This window comes from Delphinapterus leucas, chromosome 1 (assembly GCF_059928025.1).
Source record: "Delphinapterus leucas isolate spDelLeu-1000000601 "Yukka" chromosome 1, BTC_Dleu_Yukka2, whole genome shotgun sequence".
Taxonomy (NCBI): Eukaryota; Metazoa; Chordata; class Mammalia; order Artiodactyla; family Monodontidae; genus Delphinapterus; species Delphinapterus leucas.
Genome location: NC_143129.1, coordinates 10,215,201 through 10,237,022, shown reverse-complemented (window position 1 = coordinate 10,237,022; position 21,822 = coordinate 10,215,201). Strand labels below are relative to the sequence as shown.

The window sequence follows — 21,822 nt, the reverse complement described above, 5'->3', positions numbered from 1 at the left end:
CAATGCACAAGAGTAGAAATCATTGCTACCTTTTTTCTCTTTTTGAGAAACATTGTATTTGAATGACAGTGAAACTTTGGCAGAATTTTAGAGTTTTTGCTAGCATGACAGATGTAGTGAAATGAACAAGGTTATACGTATTAGGGGTTAGTGTAATGCCCATGTGTCAAAATAGCCTTTTACATAAGTCATAGGGTCATCAGCCTTGACTAAGGTTTGCTTGAGGGACTCAGAGATCAAATTACTTTAGTGGGTTTAGGAACCAGTGCACCCTTTGGTTGCATTAATAGGTATTTAATGTTCAGTCTTACTAGAGGAGGCCCAGTCAGGCCCCACAAGAACGTCATGTTTACTCTGAGTCGGCTCAGAGTAGAGCAGGTCCAGAAGGATGTGAGCAGAGTGGTAAAAGGCCAAGAAGAGTGTACTTACCAGCAATCTAGGAATCTTGAAAAGGCCCGTGTGTGTTTAGCCAAAAGAGAGAAGATAAAAGGGCATATGATGGCTAAACCATTGTTACACTTTTATAGGTAGATCGCTACAGATAGATTATGAATGTCATGAGGAGCTTAAAAGGCAGTATTCCTTGGACATGTGTGGTAACCTCAGCAGCAGACAGTGTTGGATCCTAGTGGATCCTAGATCTGTCCTATGACTGGTGGAATGAATGAATGAGTCTGTAAACAATGAACGAAAGAACTAGGACAGTGGATAAAACGTATAAGGAGTTGGGATTTGCCTCCAAATGGGGACGGCTGGGGTGCTGCCTCCCAGCACCTGTAATTCTTTCTCAACACCTTGCCTGTACCTGTGTAAGCTCTTTCAGAGCAGAAGCATTTCTGATGCATCTCTGTTTCTCTAGCAGCTAGTACAGTGCCCGATGCGTAGTAAGTACTAAAATGTGTTAGTTTCAAAAAGAAATGACATTTTCCACAAACAACAAAAAAATATTGTTTAAAAATGTAATTATGTACTGAGTGACAGAGGCCAATCTGAAAGGCTACAATACTGTATGGTTCTAACTATGTGACATTCTGGTAAAAGCAAAACGATGGGTACCGTAAAAAGTCAGTGGCTGCTGGGGTTTAGTGGGGAGGGAGGGATGAATAGGCAGAGTATAGAGGATTTTTTAGGGCAGTGAAAGTATACTATATGATACTGTAATTATGGATACATGTCATTATACATTTGTCCAAACCCATAGAATGTATGACACCCAGAGTGAACCCTAACGTAAACCACGGGCTTTGGGTGATAATGATGTGTCAGTGCAGGTTCATCAGTTGTAACGAAAGCCCCACTCTGGGGGGGTGTTGGTAACGGGGAAAGCAGTGCACGTGTGGGAGCAGGGGGCGCATGGGGGACCTCTGCACCTTCCTCTTAATAGTGCTGTGAACCCAAAACTGCTTTTACACAATTACGTCTTTTTTTTAAATTTATTTTTACATCTTTATTGGAGTATAATTGCTTTACAATGGTGTGTTAGTTTCTGCTTTATAACAAAGTGAATCAGTTATACATATACATATGTTCCCATATCTCTTCCCTCTTGCATCTCCCTCCCTCCCACCCTCCTTATCCCACCCCTGTAGGTGGTCACAAAGCACCGAGCTGATCTCCCTGTGCTATGCGGCTGCTTCCCACTAGCTATCTATTTTACATTTGGTAGTGTATATATGTCCATGCCTCTCTCTCGCTTTGTCACAGCTTACCCTTCCCCCTCCCCGTATCCTCAAGTCCATTCTCTAGTAGGTCTGTGTCTTTATTCCTGTCTTACCCCTAGTTTCTTCATGACATTTTTTTTCCTTAAATTCCATATGTATGTGTTAGCATACGGTATTTGTCTTTCTCTTTCTGACTTACTTCACTCTGTATGACAGACTCTAGGTCTATCCACCTCATTACAAATAGCTCAATTTCGTTTCTTTTATGGCTGAGTAATATTCCATTGTATATATGTGCCACATCTTCTTTATCCATTCATCCGATGATGGACACTTAGGTTGTTTCCATCTCTGGGCTATTGTAAATAGAGCTGCAATGAATATTTTGGTACACGACTCTTTTTGAATTACGGTTTTCTCAGGGTATATTACGTCTTTTTAAAAAAACCGTAATGATGAGGTGGTAAACTCACTGCCACTGGAATTGTTCTTGGTAGAACTTAAATGATTGTCAGGAAGTTTAGAAGATTTTCATACATTACTTGGCAGGTTGGACTAGGTGAATTTATATGTATATGTGTGTATTTTTATATAATATGAATGGTGCGATAAATACTTGTCGAGTGAATGGCTGTCTGCGGGTTTACCATAGAAATCACCTACTTATGTGAAGACAATCAATGATTGTGTGTATATTGTGTGATTGAAAACTTTTCTGACTTTTTTAATTACAGAAGGCCTTACGACCGGATATGGGCTATAATACATTAGCCAACTTTCGAATAGAAAAGAAAATTGGTCGCGGGCAATTTAGTGAAGTTTATAGAGCAGCCTGTCTCTTGGATGGAGTACCAGTAGCTTTAAAAAAAGTGCAGGTAAGATGACTTTAATTATATAAATCCACGTAAAATTATACTCTGTGAAGAATAAATAGAGAAAAGTGCATCCTGAATGATTGGGTCATGACAGTCTTAAGTTGAGAACGATGGGAAGGAATAAAAATTGTACTGTAAACACTTGCATTAAGTGCAATACATGGTGGAAATCATTTTTTAGTTTTAATACTACTTTTAAAGTTCAGCTGGTTTTGTTCACCCAGATTCAGTAATGACTAGAATGATCTTAGAAAAGCTTTCACAGCTCTAGGTTTTAAGAGGCAGATTTGAGTTGTCACCATGGCTCCTAACTGGACGTGTGGCTACGTGTTGTATCCTGAGCTGCAGGCACTGCAGAAGGAAACCAGGCTCACAGAATGCACAGCCTAATAAAGTCAGTAAACGGCAGGCAAGGTTAGGGGGAGGTTTTCGTTAATGTAGAGAGCCACACTGGCAATAAATGAAAGAAAACTGAAGTGAACTTTATTTACTGGAGAATAAAAAAAAAATGAAATAGGTAAAGTTAGAGGATTGACGTCTTACGTAAAATCCACACGTTGTATTGGTATTATTCTAGCATCAGCTCTGCCCTCCAGTCCTGACTCTGTCTGGCTTCCTCAGATCCATGGACCTGCCCCAGCTCACCTGGCAAGGCCGTGCCCCAGCCCGAGCCCAGGACAGGTCACTGCCCTGATGGGTCCACTCGCCTCTGGTCTCGAAAGCACTTGCCTTTCTGCCCCAGAGTGTGTTTGACATTGTACCGTTTTACTTCCCTTTTTCAGGGAAGGGCATTCTTGTTCACACCTGCCTGTGGACTTTCCATTTTACTCTGCAGCCCTGGTGTCTTTTCTGTGTCGAGACCTGCAAAACCTCAGTGTCCTCTTATTATTTTAATTTTGTAAGGGATCAGTATACTTGCAACAGCTGTAGCAGAGGTGAATAGTTTTCACTCATATTTTTAAGCAAATAGTAAATATTTATGAAAGATTTTATGGGGCATATATGTTAGATATAAAGAATAGGACAGATGCTCTCATATCCACCACTCACCTTTGACACACTTCTGCCGCTCCCTTCCTTCAGAGGTCACCATGTCCTGAATTTGTGTGTATTGTTCCTTTGCTTTTCTTTAGAGTTTTTCTCCAAATCTGTGTACATTTCTGAATACATCTGTTGTTTGCTTTTGCATTTTTGAACTTATATAAATGTTGTCACATGTTGGTGTGTGTGGCTATGCTTTATTCTTTATCTAGTATTCAATATGTAGATATGCGTGTGTATGTGTAGTATTACATACTACGTGTGTATACCATCCAGTTCTTGTTACGTGCTACTGGTTGTGTAAAGTTGTTTGCTGTTACAAACAGTACTTCCGTGATGTTCCTGTGTATGTTTCCCGGTGCAAGAATCTCCCTTTTGCATGTGCCTGAGGATGGAAGTGATGAGCCCAGGGCCACGCACGGTCAGTGCTGCAAGTTTATACCGAGTTCTTCCAGCGGTTGCACCGTTGACCTTCTCTCCAGCAGCATGTGAGGGTAGCCGTCTTCTCTCATGTACTCTGCCATTTACAGTAAGAACATAAAATATACAATGCAGATATTAGTGTTTATGACACAGATGACTTTGGGAATGATTATTTCCTAACAACAGAACTCTGATCCTTTTTTTTTTTTTTTTTTTTTTTTTTTTGTGGTATGCGGGCCTCTCACCGCTGTGGCCTCTCCCGTTGCGGAGCACAGGCTCCGGACGCGCAGGCTCAGCGGCCATGGCTCACGGGCCCAGCCGCTCCGCGGCATGTGGGATCTTCCCGGACTGGGACACGAACCCATGTCCCCTGCATCGGCAGGCGGACTCTCAACCACTGCGCCACCAGGGAAGCCCTCTGATGCATTTTTAAAATGTCTTGAATTTCTAATATGTATCTCTGGGCACTGTGGGGTGGGGGAGGAAAAGAAGCTAGCAATTTTATTCCTGCTCACCAAGGGAGAAAGAGTCTATCTAGAGCAATGAAACGTTAAACCCTGCAGCGTGGATTCCTGGTTTCCCTAGTTCTCAGAAAGGAAATGTCAGTATGAGCTGTTGGCGTGGCTGGGATTGGAACGGCAGCCAGGCTGTCGAGGTGAGACCAGATCCTGGAGAGCTCTGAAACCAGGAACAGGATTTTGAGTAGGAGGGAAGTGAGGATTCACTATGGATTCTCTAGGAGGCTAATAATCTTCAAAATCGGTTATTTTCAAGATAAAAGTACAAGCTGAACACACAGAACAGACGAGAGAGAAGACAGCTGCTGATTTGCCCCAAGTGTCAAGGCGGGGCTGGCTGGCTGGCTGGCTGGCTGGCTGGCTGGCTGGCTGGCTGGATGGATGGATGGATATGTGGGTGGATAGATGGGTAGGTGGGTGCGTGTGTGGGTGGATGCTTGGATGGGTGGAAGGATGGGTGGGTGGATGAATGGGTGGACGGATGCATGGATGGATGGATGGAGAGAGAGGACATCTAGGTGGAGTCCCTGCGGCCTTCCTGGCTTCCCTCTCCCCCCTAACCCCCACCCCCAACCCTGAGTGTGGACAGAGAGACAGCGCTCAGTTCTGTCTCTAAGGATTGTGTTTTAAATCACAGAACCTTGTCACTGGAAATACTGAGAAAGAAGCGGAGAAAGAAGGGAAAAGGGAGGGAGGGAGGAAGAACAAAAGCTCTTCCAGGCCTCTTGTAATACTGTCTACATCGTTTCTGGTTGCCTGTATCCTTCTTTCCTTTGACTGGAAAATTGAATGGACAGGAGTGGATGTGCATGGTCGTGTTTCCAGTCAGTGCAGGGTAGATGCCCCTCCAGCTGCCCCCACTTCACACTATGGTAAACCCCAGACCGCTGCCTCCCGCTGTGCCGAGTTCAAGTTTGTCCTTTGGGCTTTGCCTTCTTCTGTGCTTCTTAGGGTTGCTATTGGGACATATTCTAGTTTAAACGTAACTCCTTTATACAAGAGAGAATTGTTGCTGTAAAGATATTCTTAGCTTCTGTAATTAGGGAACAGTATCTTAAACCTTTGTGAGGAGAAATATATTTGCACTTCAGACATGTTATTGATTTTTGTGATGTATTACACTTGCGCTGAACAATAAAGACCAGGGTTCTTCCTTTTTAAAAATCCACCTCTGCAGCTTAGTATGAAAATGTTTTAAACTATTGTTGACCAGACTCTTTTCCTGCCTGAAGAATCCTAGCCCCTCTTCAAAAAATTCATAAGGAATCAAACATTGGATATCCTCATGCAATTTGTTATTTTAAGGCTACTTTACTCGTCTAAAGGGCCATGTCACTGTTTCCAGCTCTTCTAGAATCCTTCCTGGTTGAGTTCCTGTGTTGAAATGTTGCGTTTATAACTCATTTCTCTGCTCACAAATCTTTGATGAGACTCTTTAGAAGCAGCGTGCAGGTTCCTCAGCGTAGTTCTCCGGGCTCTTCTGTACTTTGTCCTGTGTCAGGTGTCACTTTTCTGTGGCCAACTTGCCGGAAGCCCTGGTGACTTTCCTGGATGTTTGCCTGTTACCTGTGTGTGGAAAGGAAAGAGTGTGTACTGAATGCACGTTCCTTCTTTGAAATCATAAAGAGGTTGAGAGCCTGCAGTGTATGACAGCATTAACCAACCTTCTAGAAAATTTGCCCACATCCCGTCATGATTTGTTTGCCAAAAATTAAGATGGTTCTTAACTGATGGAACATTTTTGCAATTCCACATACTGGCTTTGCTGCCCTGTCTCCCTGCTTCCCTTCCTGTTGCTCGTTCAGTTCACTTCTCCAGTGTTAGCGATCACCTGATGTTCAGTGGTTAGCATCTTAAGGCTTTGAGAACACCAGCATGAACAGAATAACGGGGCTCGTGGATTCCAGTGGAAGTGCAGCCAAGACACGTCTAAAATAGTGAGGGAGGAACCACAGTGGGCGCAGCCTTGAGGGGCCCAGGGTGAGAGGGAGGTTGGGAAAGTCTTCACAGGCGTCGGGCTGTGTCTCAGAACCACAGTTCTTTGTGTTGGAAGATTATCAAAGAATTGTTTTGATCTCGTCCACTTAATCTCTGTTTTATTATACTTAGTTCATTGATTAGAGCTGTGTAATTGGAATTGGTAGACGTGATGTTATAGCATGAATTTTGGTTTTTTGTGTCTCAGTTCTTTGACCTTTTTTACCCTGACTTTTTAATCGTAGGCGAAGTAGTTTGATCCTTAGTTCATTAATGCTTAATTTGTCTTTTCTTACTCTTAAGTTGTATGTTGAATAATACTGTTTTACTGTGGGACATCCATTGTCAGTCAGTGACATTTATTAGAGTCACTTTTGTATAAAGCACTTTTGTATACTTACAAACAAACATAAATAGTGATAATATACAGTATTTGTTCAGATTCACCCTTTTGATCCGGGTGATCTCAAAAAAACTTTCTGAAAGAACAAATATTCTTTGATATTTGTTTTACTTATATTTACTTATATTTGATAATTATGTTAAAGCATTCATCAAGAAAATCACTTTTTAGAGTATATTAATGAGTATAACTTGCTCTTTTACATGTGTTAATTTTAGATTAAAGATTTTGCATGTTTGCATGTAATTAGACATTAGGATTTGCATGCAATTAGAAATTTGTGGGCAGTAGCTTCTTCCGTAATGCATACACTGATTTTAATATATTTGTAACACTTTATAGCCATATATTCAGTCTCGTTTTCAGTGTTCACTGTGATTACGGAATTCGTCCTGCAGCTTTTATCAACTTCATTATTTAATCCCTATAGACTTCTTTGAAACTTTCAATAGATACTTGAGCAAATGAAAATTAGGAAGCATTTGTAAGAATAATTTATATACTATATATTTTTTAAATTGGAGAATAATTTAGTAATTGATACTATACTAGTTTACTTGTCAAGGGGGCAGGGACTTCATCTTAAAAAATTAAAGCTTCTTAATTTTATTCGTTTGTACTTTAAATTTTATTTTAGGCATTTTGAGGCATATAAAAATGTAGTAAATTTTTAGCCTTATCGAATATTTAGAGAATGGGGCATTCTAGTTAACAAAATTTGGGGGTTATAATGAATTAAGATATATACCATAAATAGAATACTAACATTAAAATATTTAACTGATACAGTGGACATCAATGAAATAATTTAGTTATTTGTCCATTTTTTGATGTTTCACAAATTTTTCTTTTAGCATCTTATGGTACCTTAGGGTCATCATTAAGATAAATGCAAGTTTTGATTATGTGAGTTTATCTTAAAATTTTTAAATGAGAAACTCTTCTAGTGGCCAAGCCCGGTGAGTAAATATTGTTCTTTGAGTGAATCTTCTCTCTCCTCGACATCCCCACCGTCCTCCCCATCGTCTCAGTGTAAGGTGCTTCTCTTTTCTTGACTTGGGATGCGGGGATGTCATCTTCATTAGGGTTTCTTCTCCTTAGTCTGTGCCCAGCAATCGTCATTCTCTTCTGTCCTTGAAGCCCATCCAGTTCAATATTTGTTCCATCTTGCCCCTTGTCTGCCAGTCTGCAACAACCCCCCCCTTTTCTTTTCTTTTTTTCTTAAATATGTTTTCAGCCCCTTGCTCTCATTTTCCTCTGTCCCTTCCCTGGCACCATGCTGACTCTGCCAAGACCAGGCGTCACGGTTGCTCAGCACGCCCACCCCCGGCACCCGGTCTGCTTGCAGCACTGTCACAGCCCACCCTGCGCTCTGCTTGTCCTGTCTTAACTCTCCACATCCCCTCTTCATCTCCCCGTCTCATTTCTCTCCCATTCTATCTTTCCACCAAAGCTTGTTCTTTGACCTCATCCTGACCATGGCCCTCTATTCCATATTCTCTAGACCTCTTATTTAAGGTCTGATTTCAGTTGTTTGTGTGTTTCTTGGACCTTTGTCAGCTATTTGAGCAATGCGGATGTTTCCACTTTACAATCTCCCCCATCTTGCTCCTGTCTTGCTAACCCCCCGGGCAGGGTTTCTCTTCACTGGGTGTTTCTTCATTTCCCTGTTCACATGTAGCCACTGTTGCACACCCCCTAGCACAGAAAGGTTCAGGATATTTCTTGGAGTTTTGCTCACCTTTCTTTGGAAATGCACTCTCTTGTACTCCCTACTTGGATATATTTTAACCACGGTAGTGAGAAGAACACAAACCAGCAGGTACATATGATTACAGTGTTGTCAGTGGTGGAGTTAAAAACTACCACCTACTCTGAAGCCTCAGCCACGGCCCGTGTGCCTTCATGCTTAGTGGAAAAGGGCATCTCCTGTGTGACAGTGATAACCTCTGCCATCTGCTGTGCTTTCACGATTGCACAGCCATCCTAATTCACCTTCCCTTCCCTACCTGCGCTCTGGACAAGATCTTTCTCTTCTGTCTTCCTGGAGACTTTTTCAGCTGCTGCCCATTTCCCCCGCATCCACCTCTCCTCTCCTGCAGTGTCATCACTTGACGTTCTTACTGACGTCTCCGTAGTAACTGTTGCTTCAACACCCACAGCTTCTTCACACTACACTGGCTTGGTTCTCCTGTCTTTCTGGATATCCCTTTTCTTATTTCCTTCAGTGGCATCTCTTTTTCCCACTCCTTTCAGGATATTTCTCACTGTCATGATTTTGGATTGTTTGCTTCTCCTGCACCACCTTCTCCCTGACCCCTGTAGGTGGCTTCTGAACCTCTGGAAGCCCTGACTAAGCTTTGCTGAGCTTCAGGCTCTCAGGAAGTCTGAACAAAGGATGAATTTCCCGTGGTACATATTAGAAGCTTTTTAATTTTAAGCAAAAAGGACTGATTGATGCCCTAGGAGTTAGATCACTATATACTAGCCTGTTGAGTTAAAAGGCACCCCCTTGGAAACAAAGGTTTTGTTTTTTTTTTTTTTAAATAATCATGGAAAAATTAAGGACACACACAGGTATCTAGTTCCTTGCCATCATTTGCCAGGGCCTTAAGGAATCCACGAGGAAGAAATTGAGTCCTGTCTTTTGCCTTGAAGTTCAGACACGTTGGTGCATGAAGAGAGGAAGGCTGATGGCCGCTGGATTACAGGCCTGGGTGTCAGAGGAGCGCGGTTCCTGGCTCCAGTGCAGATCTCTTCGAGCACTCACCTGGCTTAACTTCCGCCCCCCTCTTCACCCCTTAGGGGCCTGTGTATTGAGTCAGGGAAGGGCTGGTGGTAGAGACTTTCATTATTCGGAGATTATCTTGTTCGATGATTGTAATTTACGTCTAGAGAGGCCACTCAGCCCTTCTGCCATGGATTTTCTAACTCCCTCACCCATCTTCCATCCTTCAAATAAGAAAGTCTGTGCCTACCACTCAGCAAGTGCGGGAACCAGAAGTCACTGTGGCATCCGGGTTGCAAGGGGCAGGAACACCGGGAAAGACAGAGGCACAGTCCAGGGGTGAGATCAGAAGGACGGAGGGCACGTGGGAAACAGGCCTCAATGTGGGACAAGCTGCTCAGTTCATTTATTCAGGCTCTGTGAAGCTGGTGAGGCCCAGATGTTTGGTTGAGATTTCCATTTATTTAAGATTTATTTAAAGTAAGATGTAACAGGTTTGTCATACTCTCTCAGTATATTTTTTGAAGTACTTCCTTCACTACATTTTAAGTGTTTTTTTCTCCTAACAGATCTACAGATGCCCTTTTAAGGACATTTGTGTTTAATGTTTAAGTCACTTGAAAGCCTTTTCCCTCCAAAGATACCTAGTGTTAACCTTTTGAGTTTCATTAGTCGTGAGTAATTTTGGCAAAATTTAAAGGTGACAAAAGAAAACTTTTTAAATGATTCAGAGAATACCAAGAATGTATCAGCCAATCACTTGCTTAAACACTGCTAATAACTTTGCTCGTATCAAACATTAGTTTAAAAACCCAAACATTAGTTTAGAAACTTTGGTAGAGCTGGAAAGATACCTTCTGAAGACAAGCTTGTAAATAGTTTATGAAAATCCAGATTTTTTTTCATGTGTATTGCCTTTTGCTCAAGGAATCAGACAGCTTTGAATCTATGTCTGCGAATGATTTAATCTAAAGATTCAGTTTCTGTTTTTGTCTTGACATGCTGGCTAAGAGAAAAAGCAAGATAAGATACTTCTGAATTTCCAATTAAAAGTATTTGGTTCAGAATTTAGTTTTGCCTTAAATGTGCCAGCAATGCTTCATTCCTCAGTGTTTGAGAAGTGACTTTTGGTATTGAGAATTCAGTTCAAGATGACAGTTAATTTGTTAATTCTGAATTAGTTTAATTATAAGTTGAATTAAAGATTCATGATTTCATCATGGCACAGTTCTGTCTTTGTATTTTGTGTCTAGTTAGGGTTTCCTAGAGCTCTCATACACATTCTCATCTCGCTCAGTCTTTCGTGTTTTAATACTTTTCCATCATAGAAACATTGATTACTGGGAGATTAGATTTATACATGTCTCCAAGTTTGTGATTTTTTTTTTTTCATTTTAGTCACTCGTACCAGAATGATCCTTTCTCTGTTTCCTTAAAAAAAGTTTTCAGGAATTCCTTCAAGGTCTAAGACATTCAAAATTTTGTACTTCCCCACATTTCTTCAAGTTGTATCAAGTCCCCTGTGATTGGTAGTTCCCGAGAATGGCATCATAAATAAGTAGTGTGTGTGTGTGTGTGTGTGTGTGTGTGTTTCATATCAGTAACTAACATCAAGTTCAAAATTTTCTGTTTACATTAATATTTGTTATAGTTGTTTGATTTGTTATTTAGTGACAACATCATTTTTCTGGCACCTTTTGGCATTTTGGGTAATGAGTGGCTTTCCTACGTGAAATTGCTAAATGTAGAGTTTACTCCTTTAAGTAATGAACTTGTCATTTTACTTATTTCTGTAAGAAATCTTTCTGAGGTGTATTGCACTTCCCTGCATATATGAATCAAGCTTCGGAAGCCCGGGCAGCCACAGCCCGCCCCTCGAGGCACTCATGTCACTTCGTGCAGCAGCACTTGCCGGTTGAGTGTCACGTTCTGTGCTCGGGGCTGCAGTCTGCCCCTGACAGTGTCCCTCCTGAGGACTGCAGGCTGGTTCCCTTATTTGTAGCTATAATAAAACATAACGATAACTTGGCATTCAACACAGTTTTGTGAATCATGGAAAAGCAAGAAAATGAACGTGTTATCCTCATTTATGCTTGGAGTATTGACTTATTAAGATATTTATTTATTGTTAATTTTCCATATGCTTGGAACATTGAGCGATTTCTTTGTCTTCAGAGACATACTAAAGAGCCCTCTGATTGTATTATTTATTTTTATGTTTTTTACATTAGATCAACGTTTCTCAACCTTTTCTTTATTTTCACCCCTCACCTTTTTAGACATTTTTTCCCAATTATGCCCCCCACCATGAAATTTTAATTCCGTAAATACAGTGTGTCTGTTTAGGTATCATATGTATATCTGTGCTTAAAGAGAGTAAGACTTTGTCACCCTCTCTCTGAAGAACCAATTTTCACCTCCTTGGAAAATTGACAAGGGTATCAGCCCTGTCAAGAATGCATGCATTAGACCTTTTAGACCTGATTTGATCATATAAATTAATGGTTCAGAGCTTGGGCTATAATGAATTCTGGCTGCTCCATTAATTACCTATGTGAACTTCTGTCAATTTCTTAAGCTTTCTAAACCTACTTTCCTTCATGTGTAAAGTGGGAATACTAACATTATTGTCCTCATGCGGATTAAATGAGAATTAAACGAGGTGGTTCATGCAGTATATTTAGCACATATTGTTCAATATTTTAACTGTTATTATATTAATATATCACAGTCTCACAACTTCCGTGCTCTTCGATTTGAACTTAAGATTTGAAATATCTCGCTCTTCTCTTTTCCCATTTTTAATACTGACTGCCCCTGGAGGGAAAATGTAACCTCTAGTCACATGGGATAAAATACCTGTAGATCTCCACAGCTCCTAAAAGCTAATTGGAAAGAATACTTCTTAGTGTGTGTGTAATTATGTGCAAAGTATTACAGTGGACTTACATGGTGACTTGAACCATAGATTACTATTTTATTAAGTAATTCTGGATTTTATTTTTAGATATTTGATTTAATGGACGCCAAAGCACGTGCTGATTGTATCAAAGAAATAGATCTCCTTAAGGTAAATAACAAACGAACTGTTGACTGTTTTGAACATAATTGAATAGGTTGATAAAAGTGATTTATTAAATATCACACTTAAAAATAAAAAGATTTTTGAGATACAGCTTATGCTGCACCGATTTCAAGTAACATATAAGTTTGAAATCAATATATTGAAGAATCCAGTTACCTTTTGGATTTACTGTACAATAATTTAATTGGAACATTTGGTAGGATTAGCTTTTTTTTTTTTTTTTTTTTCACGGTACGTGGGCCTCTCACTGTTGTGGCCTCTCCCGTTGCGGAGCACAGGCTCCGGACGCACAGCCTTAGCGGCCATGGCTCACGGGCCCAGCCGCTCCGCGGCATGTGGGATCCTCCCGGACCGGGGCACGAACCCGCGTCCCCTGCATTGGCAGGTGGACTCTCAACCACTGAGCCACCAGGGAAGCCCTGGTAGGATTAGCTTTTTTCCCCCATTTCAAACTAGAAGATAAATAAAATAGACATAAAACATTGAAGAAATTTTTTCTTGATGATCCCAGTTAGACATATTCTAAATAAAGTAATGTAAATGCGTATTAGCATTATCTCAGGGTATGGTATATTGAGAATGTGGACTGATCCAAATGGCTCACGTTTTAAAAATAATATTTCCATATCTTTTTGCAGATGTAGAAAGGGTGGTGTAAAGAGTATGTCAGAATTAGCTTTTCAGTTTCTTATCCACTCAAAGAATAGGACTGACATTTCAGTTACCGTCACACTGCATTTAATATAGTGAGATTTCTTTTGAGGAATTCAGTGGTTTATGTTATATTTTTAACTTTTGGATAAAACTTGGATGATTTTTATGCCATCCAGTTTTGTTTGTGCCTGAAGTGAATCAGATCTATTCAAAAAGATAAGAGTAAGATCAGATTGAACCATGCTTTCCACTGTTCTATTTGTTGTAGTTATTTCCTGGGACATGAAGTGACTGCTTTAATAAACCTTTGTTAGAGAAATAATATATCATCATAGAAAATGTGGGAGGAAAACCTTTAAGTAGAAAGAAGAGAAGAAAATCCTGTGTATACTCTTTGGGATCATTCTTGAATAAGTTTCTTTGAGAAATGATTTTTCTTATGTTACCTTGCTTAAAGATTGAATGAAAAGATTGTACAAAAAGACTGTAAATGTGTATAGACTTATGAATATATTTCTACAAGGTGAAAAATTTTTAAGGTAATTTAATAATCAACCCCGTAGATAAGTTCAGAATATTTATATTATTCGATGTAAAAGTGATATTTAGATACAATATAGTAGATGCCAGATTTTTACCACTGGCTGGAGTTATACTAGGATCACCCTTAACTTCAAAATAGTAGTAAAAAGGAATACTTTACTTAACATTGAGTGGCCTTAAATGACATTTATCATTTTGAAGGATATAATTTTTAACAATTGGTGATTTAATTTAGTCATTTGTTTATATGCATGTATTTATATATTTGTTCATCATAGAAATACTTTAAAAAATACTTTAAAAAAAGTGTATAATTTACTCTATTATTTCTAATAAAAATATTAAAATAAAAATGATGTCTAGTTTTACTTTCAATAAGTATAATACTTATTTCAAAATTCACTAGATTAAAGAAAAATATAGTCATGTTAAGGTTTCTGTAACTTAAAAATGAAATGCAGTAACTAACTTAATTCTTAAATTACAAAACTGTGACTCTTGGGAATTTACAGTAAGAAAACTTTTTGATGCCTGTTTTTTTTTTTTTTCTCAGCAACTCAACCATCCTAATGTAATTAAATATTATGCATCATTCATTGAAGATAATGAACTAAACATAGTTTTGGAATTAGCAGATGCTGGTGATCTATCCAGAATGATAAAGGTAAGGTTTGTTTTTTTTTTTTTTAAACTGAAGATTTATTTTTTCTGATTGAGTTGTAGGTTAAAAATATAAGTGTGTTAGCTACTTTAAAGACCTCAACGTGGTGCTTAACGTACGGTAGCCCTGTAATAAGTGGTAGGCAGTAGTGATGATTTTGATTATGAAGCTAGATACCTGGTGAAGTCACACTGGATATGTGAACACTCCGAGACCAACCTGGAAATAGACCAAGGGCTCGTCTTCTGTAAGCTGAAGTTATAGTTTTGCAGCTTGATTTCTCCAGCCAGAGCACCCTCAATCCTGCATCTCTGGACATCAAACAGAGGGACCAGTGGGAAATTGTAGAGCAGCCTGACCTGGGCTGTCCCTGCTCCTGGGAGGGATGCTCAGAGAAGAAAGTGGGCCTTAGATTCAAACTTGCACATCAAACCCTGATTTGACCACTTAAAAGTTATTTCTTTTCTAAGGGCATATTAATTGGGTTTAAGTTCAGCTACGAGTTATAGAAACTGCCAAATAACAGTAGGCTAAAAACTGCTTATACTTGGGCTTAACTTAACTTCTTTTTTTTAAATTTAATTTTTTGGCTGCATTGGGTCTTAGTTGTGGCATGCGGGATCTTTCATTTCGGCACGTGGGCTCTTCGTTGTGGTACGTGGGCTTCTCCCTAGTTGTGCTGTGCAGGTTTCCTCTCTCTAGTTGTGGCGCACAGGCTGCAGGGCGCATGGGCTCTATAGTTTGCGGCATGCGGGCTCTAGTTGATGCACGTGAGCTCAGTAGTTGTGGCACGCGGGCTTAGTTGCCCCGTGACATGTGGGATCTTAGTTCCCTGACCAGAGATCAAACCCATGTCCCCTGCACTGCAGTGCAGATTCTTTACCACTGGACCACCAGGGACTTACTTAACTTCTGTGTGCCATATTTTTTCCAAAACAAAATAATAATAGAACCTACTTCATAGGGTCGTTTTAAATGATTAAGTAATTGATATTTACTAAGAACTTAGAAGAGTGTCCCACATATAGGAAGGCTATGTAAATGGAAGCTGTTGCTGTATTATTAGTGTTATTATGTATATTTCTCTGTTGCATAAAATTCTGGGGCTAACATGGCAGTTCTGATCTCAGATTCTCAGAGACCAAGCCTGTTTACAGCTGATCAAGTCGTAGGCATGAAGGGAGAAGGGTACTGGCTGGCTGTATCTAAGGCACATCACTAGATGCTGCCACACACTGTTTTCCGTTTCATCCCATTGGCCAGAACTTCATCTCATGAACGTGTGTAGATGCAGGGGAGGCTAGCATGTGTAGTCTTCATTTGGCTGTCCATGTGTGAGCTAAACTCTTACTCTGGAAGCGGAATTGAACAGTGTGGAAATCAGCAAAGACCAACGAAATGAGAAAAAGCGAGAGCTGTTCATTCTGAGCCTGTTCCAGCAACGGAGTCGACCACTGTCACCAGCGTGTTGGCAGAGATTCGCGGGCAGGTAGAGGAGGAGGGACTCTTTATAGTGGATAAAAGAGGAGATTCGGGTGTGCCCTGATGGGAGGCCGCTGACACACAGAAGCTGTTGGTGAGCTCACTCCAAGTCGGGCATCTTAGGTGACTGGCGAGGCTGTGTATTTGGCTTTCTCTGGTTGGTCCTAAGTTGGAAGCAAGGATGAAAATTGGGGAAGCTGTCAGTTATTAAGTCCTGGCCATTCGGGGCTGTTACAGAAGTTACTGTTCAGCTTACTGGATTGTCACTAGAGAGAGCAGTCTGACCTCCTCCGAGTCTGATGGAGCAGGCTGGCTTCCCGGGCTGCTTGTTAAAGATGGAAGGTTGGTTTCCTGGTCAGGTTGCTGGGGACTGTGGTTCAGAGTTCTGTTTTTATATGTGGTCTGGCCGTTGTCTATTTGTATATTCAGTCTCTTAACAGATACCTGAGCACAACCAGTAATCTCTGCTACGTGGAGTTCTTGTAAGGGGTTTTTAAAAACAGTGTTAGGTGCTTTGTATGCATTATCTTGTTTCCTCGTCAGAAGAATTCTTAGAGGTAATTTTGACACTTAGAGAAGATAAGTATCATTACTAATAAATAGAAGAACTGTATTTGAAGTTAGGTTTGTCTGATGTAAAAACCCATGTGTTTTTCTTTAGTGGCCCTTAAGAATTTTTGTATCACAAAACTCCTTTGAAAAATCAGATGAAAACTCTTGACCTTCTCCCCCGGAAAATGCTGATGCATACACGATTTGCATTCCGTTCCAAGCCCTTTGCAGATGTTCTGATCAAGGTGTTTGTGGGTTTACTAGAAGTAGCTGAGAACCCTGCTCTCCAGTGTGAGTTCAGTGCCAGCCACTTAAACTCTCATTACTTAACTTCTCTTAGGGTCAGTTTCCTCATTTGTAAGATAGAGACAGTTTTGAGATTGCTTTCTAAATCATAAAAACGCTACATAAAAGGAGGATAACATTCCTGCTATCACAGAATGCTATCAAGCTGACTCTGTTTAAAGTCCTGTGGTAGGATGACACACTTCCCATCAGTTACCTGACTTGCTGTTGTAGGGACTTCCCACCACTACCACAGATAGCTAACCACCAATTAATTTGCAGTGTCTGCAAATTAATTAACAATAAAAAAAATGTAGTCTTCATTTTAAAAAGAAATGCAAATACACAAATGGAAAATCTTACAAAACAGCTGCCTATCAAGGTGAGACTCATAAAAGCTCATGTAAATAATCCTTACAAGAGAGACAACTAAGACAACATTCTTTGCTTGAACCTTTAGGTACAAGAGTTATTTAATTACTTAGAGTGCAAAGGAAAGAGGGCAAATCCCTACTGGGCAAATGCCTGCTGAAGCAGATGAAAGAAACAGACAATTTCAGTTACAGAGGCTTGCCCTAGATTGAGAGCTTGATGATTTAGGGGCTTGATTGCCTTTTAGAGTTTTTGCTCTTGTTCAATCTGGTTTTCTTCCTTTGCTCCTCCTACTTTACACATAAAGGTTGCTGTTCCTGGCCTAATGCCAAGGCATGCCTGGGCCTAGGACATTTACCTTGGAAGAGTACGCCTATCCTTTCACACTTGAGAAAACTAACTCAAAACCAGAGTGCCTTACAGAAGCCCTGTTACCTCCATCTTCAGCAGATTCAGACTTCTTCGGCCCGTGAGGAAGGAAGAATTTGTCAGTGTGATCTTATATTTATTGTGGTGGTGAGCTCAGCTCCATACTCAAACAGACTTGCCATCACTTGACATTATCAAGGAAATTTTTAATCAGCTGACCCTGTGGATCTAGTAAGATAGATTCAGAAGAACAGAACTCTGGTAACGAGTAGTAACTTACCATTATAGAATGGATAGCTATACCCTTAGTCAGGGGCTACTGATCAAAATTTGAAAGTATCTATCACGTAAAAGACTATTTAGGGAACTTTTTATAAAAATAAAATATATCAACTGATTCCTAGTAAGTTATAAGCTTTTAGAGCAACATAGTGTATACTTTGGTAGAATACTGGAGTGGTTCTTCTTGACAGGATTAGTGCTATCATTCCTCCATCCTCACCCACAGGCTTTACTGTGTAAGCCTTTAATGATCCTGTCCTTTGTTAGAGCCGCCATCAGTTTGCCTAGTCAAGATAGAAGACATTCTTGGGTCTGGTTTTCCAGATCCTCTTGGAGCTGCACTTCTAAAGGTTGAAAGTAATACTATCAAGTCTGTAGATCTTACAGTAATCTCAGCATAATGACCATAACAGAAAGTTTGACTAGTGTTCAGAATAGAAATTTTGACTAAGCAGATTCACATAAGTAGAATGTCTTCATATCCTGATTATAGTCATGTATGCCTTTTGCAGTATGATATTTTAGACCTGACCAAATACCTAATTGTACTGGGAGGGAATAATTTAATAACTTGGGAGGATCTGACCTGTGAGATCTCTCCTGGTCCTTCATCAAACAGAATTACTCTGATTATGGATTGATGCATTTCAATAGAACACATAGTTGTCGCTTTTCTCTCCATTTGACTTAGTAAGCGTAGTGTTTATTATTTTTTTAAATATAAAATATCTCTAATTACTTTTCTCAAATGGTGAAAGCCTTAACTTTCCTCCCTGCATTTCCATCTCCCAGATAAACCACTGACTTTTACGTGCATAAAACCTTTCCAACTTTATTTTGTATCTTTACACACATACACACACATACAAAAATATATACTGATTGATTATGTATTCTTTCTCAGACGCATCACAGTGTATTTAATTATTGCTTTATTATAGACAGTTGGACTGTTTCCATCGTTTAATTCTTACAGAGAAAGCTCCAGTACAAAACCTTGTGTATTTCAATACAACAGTACCATACACACTGTACTTAATAGACAGTTACACAGATTTCTATAAATAATATTGCTGACCAATAGGGTGTATGCATCACAGATACTGCCAAATTGTTCTCTCAAATAGTTATACCAATTTGTAGCCTTAAAGAAAATAACACTCTTTAATTTGTTTATTTACTGGACATTGTGTGCTGTACGCCTGGTTTATGGCTTCTTGGAACTTGTCTAGGAGAGAGGCATTTAACTGACACTCATAGAAAACTGTGTAACTGGAGTTGTAATAAGTTTTGTAAAGGAGTAGGATAGATTAGAATGGTAGTTTGTAACAAGACAGCCAAATCTAGACAGACTGGGAGCTTCTGAGGGTGATAGAGGACTCTAAGCAGTGATGCTATGGCCTTGATTTAACGACTTAATCTTAATGATTGAGCTGCAGTTTCCTTAGGTATGAAATTGGGTTAATAATACCTGCCTTATAGTCTTACTATGAGGGCTAAATAATATATAGGTATTTTATTTTTGTAGGCATATGTACAGATGTGTGCACATACTTAAGTATTATAATTACATGTGCCTGTCTGAATTGTGCTGTCTACTCGATGGGTACTGGAACATTCTTTATTCTGTTTAAATACTCCGGTCACCCCTTCTCCCCTCTCCTCTCACCACACTTCACAGATGGCAGCCTGCCTCCTCTTTCACAGGAGGAAGGGGACGTCATCTTCCTGCTGTGAACGGACGTCATCAGTCAGGATGCCTTCACCTTCCCGTGGCCGAACCTGCTGGAGCAGCCTGGCCCTTCACTCTTCTCTCTTCCTTCTCTCCTGTCTCCGTATTCCTTGTTGGACAGAAGGGTTTGTGTGTGTTGCCACCTGGATTCTTTGTTCTTTCTCTGCCCCGATTCTCAGAAACCTTAGTTATCTACTCCCCATCCTGGAGGCATCTGCTGGGTCCTTCTAACGCTACTTGAACATGCTCAGGTCACTGTTATCTTAAACACGTTCACACGCACACACGTGCATTCACACACGTCCCGCCTTCATGCATTCATTGATTCATCCGAGAACCGTATGTCTAGTGGGCAAGACAGAATGATAGGCGAGTGGAAATGCAGTATGTCAGACGTCAGTCAGTACAGTGGAGAAAAAGGAAATCCGGTTCAGAGGAGGGTGTTGCTGCTCTAAATGAGACGATGAAGGGAGGCCCTGCTGAGTTCAGTCCTGCCACCCCCGCCTCTGCCTGGCTTTCCCTTCCCACTGCCCGAGTTCTGTTTGTCTCCACAGTCAGACACTCACTCCTGACCTGGCTTCAAACACATCACAGGGCATGGCTCTCGAGTGACCCGTGTCATTCAATCCAGTGGCCAGGTCCGGTCCTCGTTCTGCTTGATCCTCAGCCGCCTTTGCCTCTGCTTTTCCTACCCTCCTTCTTAAAAGACTCCCTCTATGGCTTGTTGAGTCCCAAAGTGCCTTGGTTTTCTTCCTGCCTCTCTGGAGACTCTGATTCTTCTTGACTGAGTCATTCTCTTCTTCCTAGTCTTTAATGAAGGAGTTTTAAAAGTTTCAGTCCTGGCTTTTTTTTGCTTTTTGCTTTTCCCTCCCTTCCCAGTTGATCTTGTTTGTGCCAGTGGATCAGTTACTCTCTAGGCTCGTGTTGATCCAGTTTCTTATCTGTAGTGTGGAGCTCTGTCTGAATCCTGAGAACATGCGATTCCCCACGTCTACACGGGGACCCGTGGTTTCCCTCATGGAGGCTGCCCCCGGCTGTCCAGGGCGCACGCTGGACCCCAGCAGTCTTCTCGGACATTCTTTCTCTCTTACCTCCCCTTCTCAGTCTGTCACCGAGTTCTGTTTACTTTCCTTCTCAGTGTCTCTCAGATTTCTCCACCCAGCTCCGTTTCCGTTTCTCTCCCTGCTGAGTGAAGGACTGTCACCTCTCACCTGGAACATGAGAGCTTTTTAACTAATCTCCCAGCATCCAGGATCCACCCCTCAAATCTATTCTGTTTCTCCATCAGTCTTTAAGAGAAGTGAGGAAGGAGAGAAAAACAAAGAAAGAAAAACCTCTGCTTTCAAACCTTCCTAGAGATTCCCATTGAGGTAAAGATAAAGATGTTTGACGAGACGTACAGGTCCACGTGTGATCCAGAACATAGGCTCTCGGAGAGAGGAACCCTCCTCTGCGTCGTGTCCTCACGCACTCCTCGTGCTGAGGACAGAGCCCTGCACACGGTAGGTGCTCAGCAAACCCTTGCTGTAGAATCTGCCCCGCCTCCCCTCCCAGGCCCCAGCAGCAGCCTCTCAGTTCTTCTTCAGGGCAGTCGAGCATCAGCTCCCGCTGCCCCAGGTGCTGTGCCCCCCAGGCTGGCTGGGCTTATGTCTGTCTGTCCTTCGGCTCTGCTCAGACATCATTTTCTCAGGGATGGTTTTCTTTGACCTGTAGACGGCTTTATGCTCTTAATACTCCTGGCATACTCTTCTCTCAGTGCTTCGTAAGACATTCATGCATTTATTGGTGGGATTATTTTCCTGATGTCTGGATTTCCCATTTCACCTAAAGCCCTGCTGAGTACAGGGACTGTGTCTGCTTCGCTCATCAGCCTGCCTTCATTTTCCGGGGAGTACCTAGCTGATAGTAGAAACTCAATAAATGTGTGGACAGTGTATGTATAACAGTTGATTGTCTCACCTCTGTTCCACTCCTCTGTTCCAGGGGTCCATCAGTAAACATGGGTGGTGGTATGACAGGCACATGTTTCCTACTGTTTCATACTCCGGTCCCACGAGGAGTTGCTAAGATATCGAGTGGTATGTGGCATGAGAGAAGACAGCGTTCTGATACAGGAAGGGGGTTTTTTGGCCCTAAGAAATTCTAAAATTGCTTTCTAACCACTTTGATTTGTGTTATA

The 21,822-nt window shown here is 40.9% G+C and overlaps 1 protein-coding gene across 25 annotated transcripts in view; it reads left to right on the top strand.

Annotated features, from left to right (window-relative positions):
* The window catches only part of NEK7 (NIMA related kinase 7), a 145,848-nt gene that overhangs the window by 69,347 nt on the left and 54,679 nt on the right, over nucleotides 1–21,822 (top strand). For 20 of the 25 annotated variants that reach the window (XR_016391873.1, XR_016391871.1, XR_016391877.1 and 17 more), the window contains 3 exons: nucleotides 2,396–2,536; nucleotides 12,634–12,696; nucleotides 14,462–14,572. Coding sequence is in view for 19 of the 25 variants with exons in the window: in XM_089906379.1 (XP_089762505.1) it covers nucleotides 2,396–2,536; nucleotides 12,634–12,696; nucleotides 14,462–14,572 (315 nt within the window). In the remaining 6 variants the exon portion in view is untranslated. The other 5 variants (XM_089906364.1, XM_089906420.1, XM_089906424.1 and 2 more) reach the window with 2 other exon arrangements.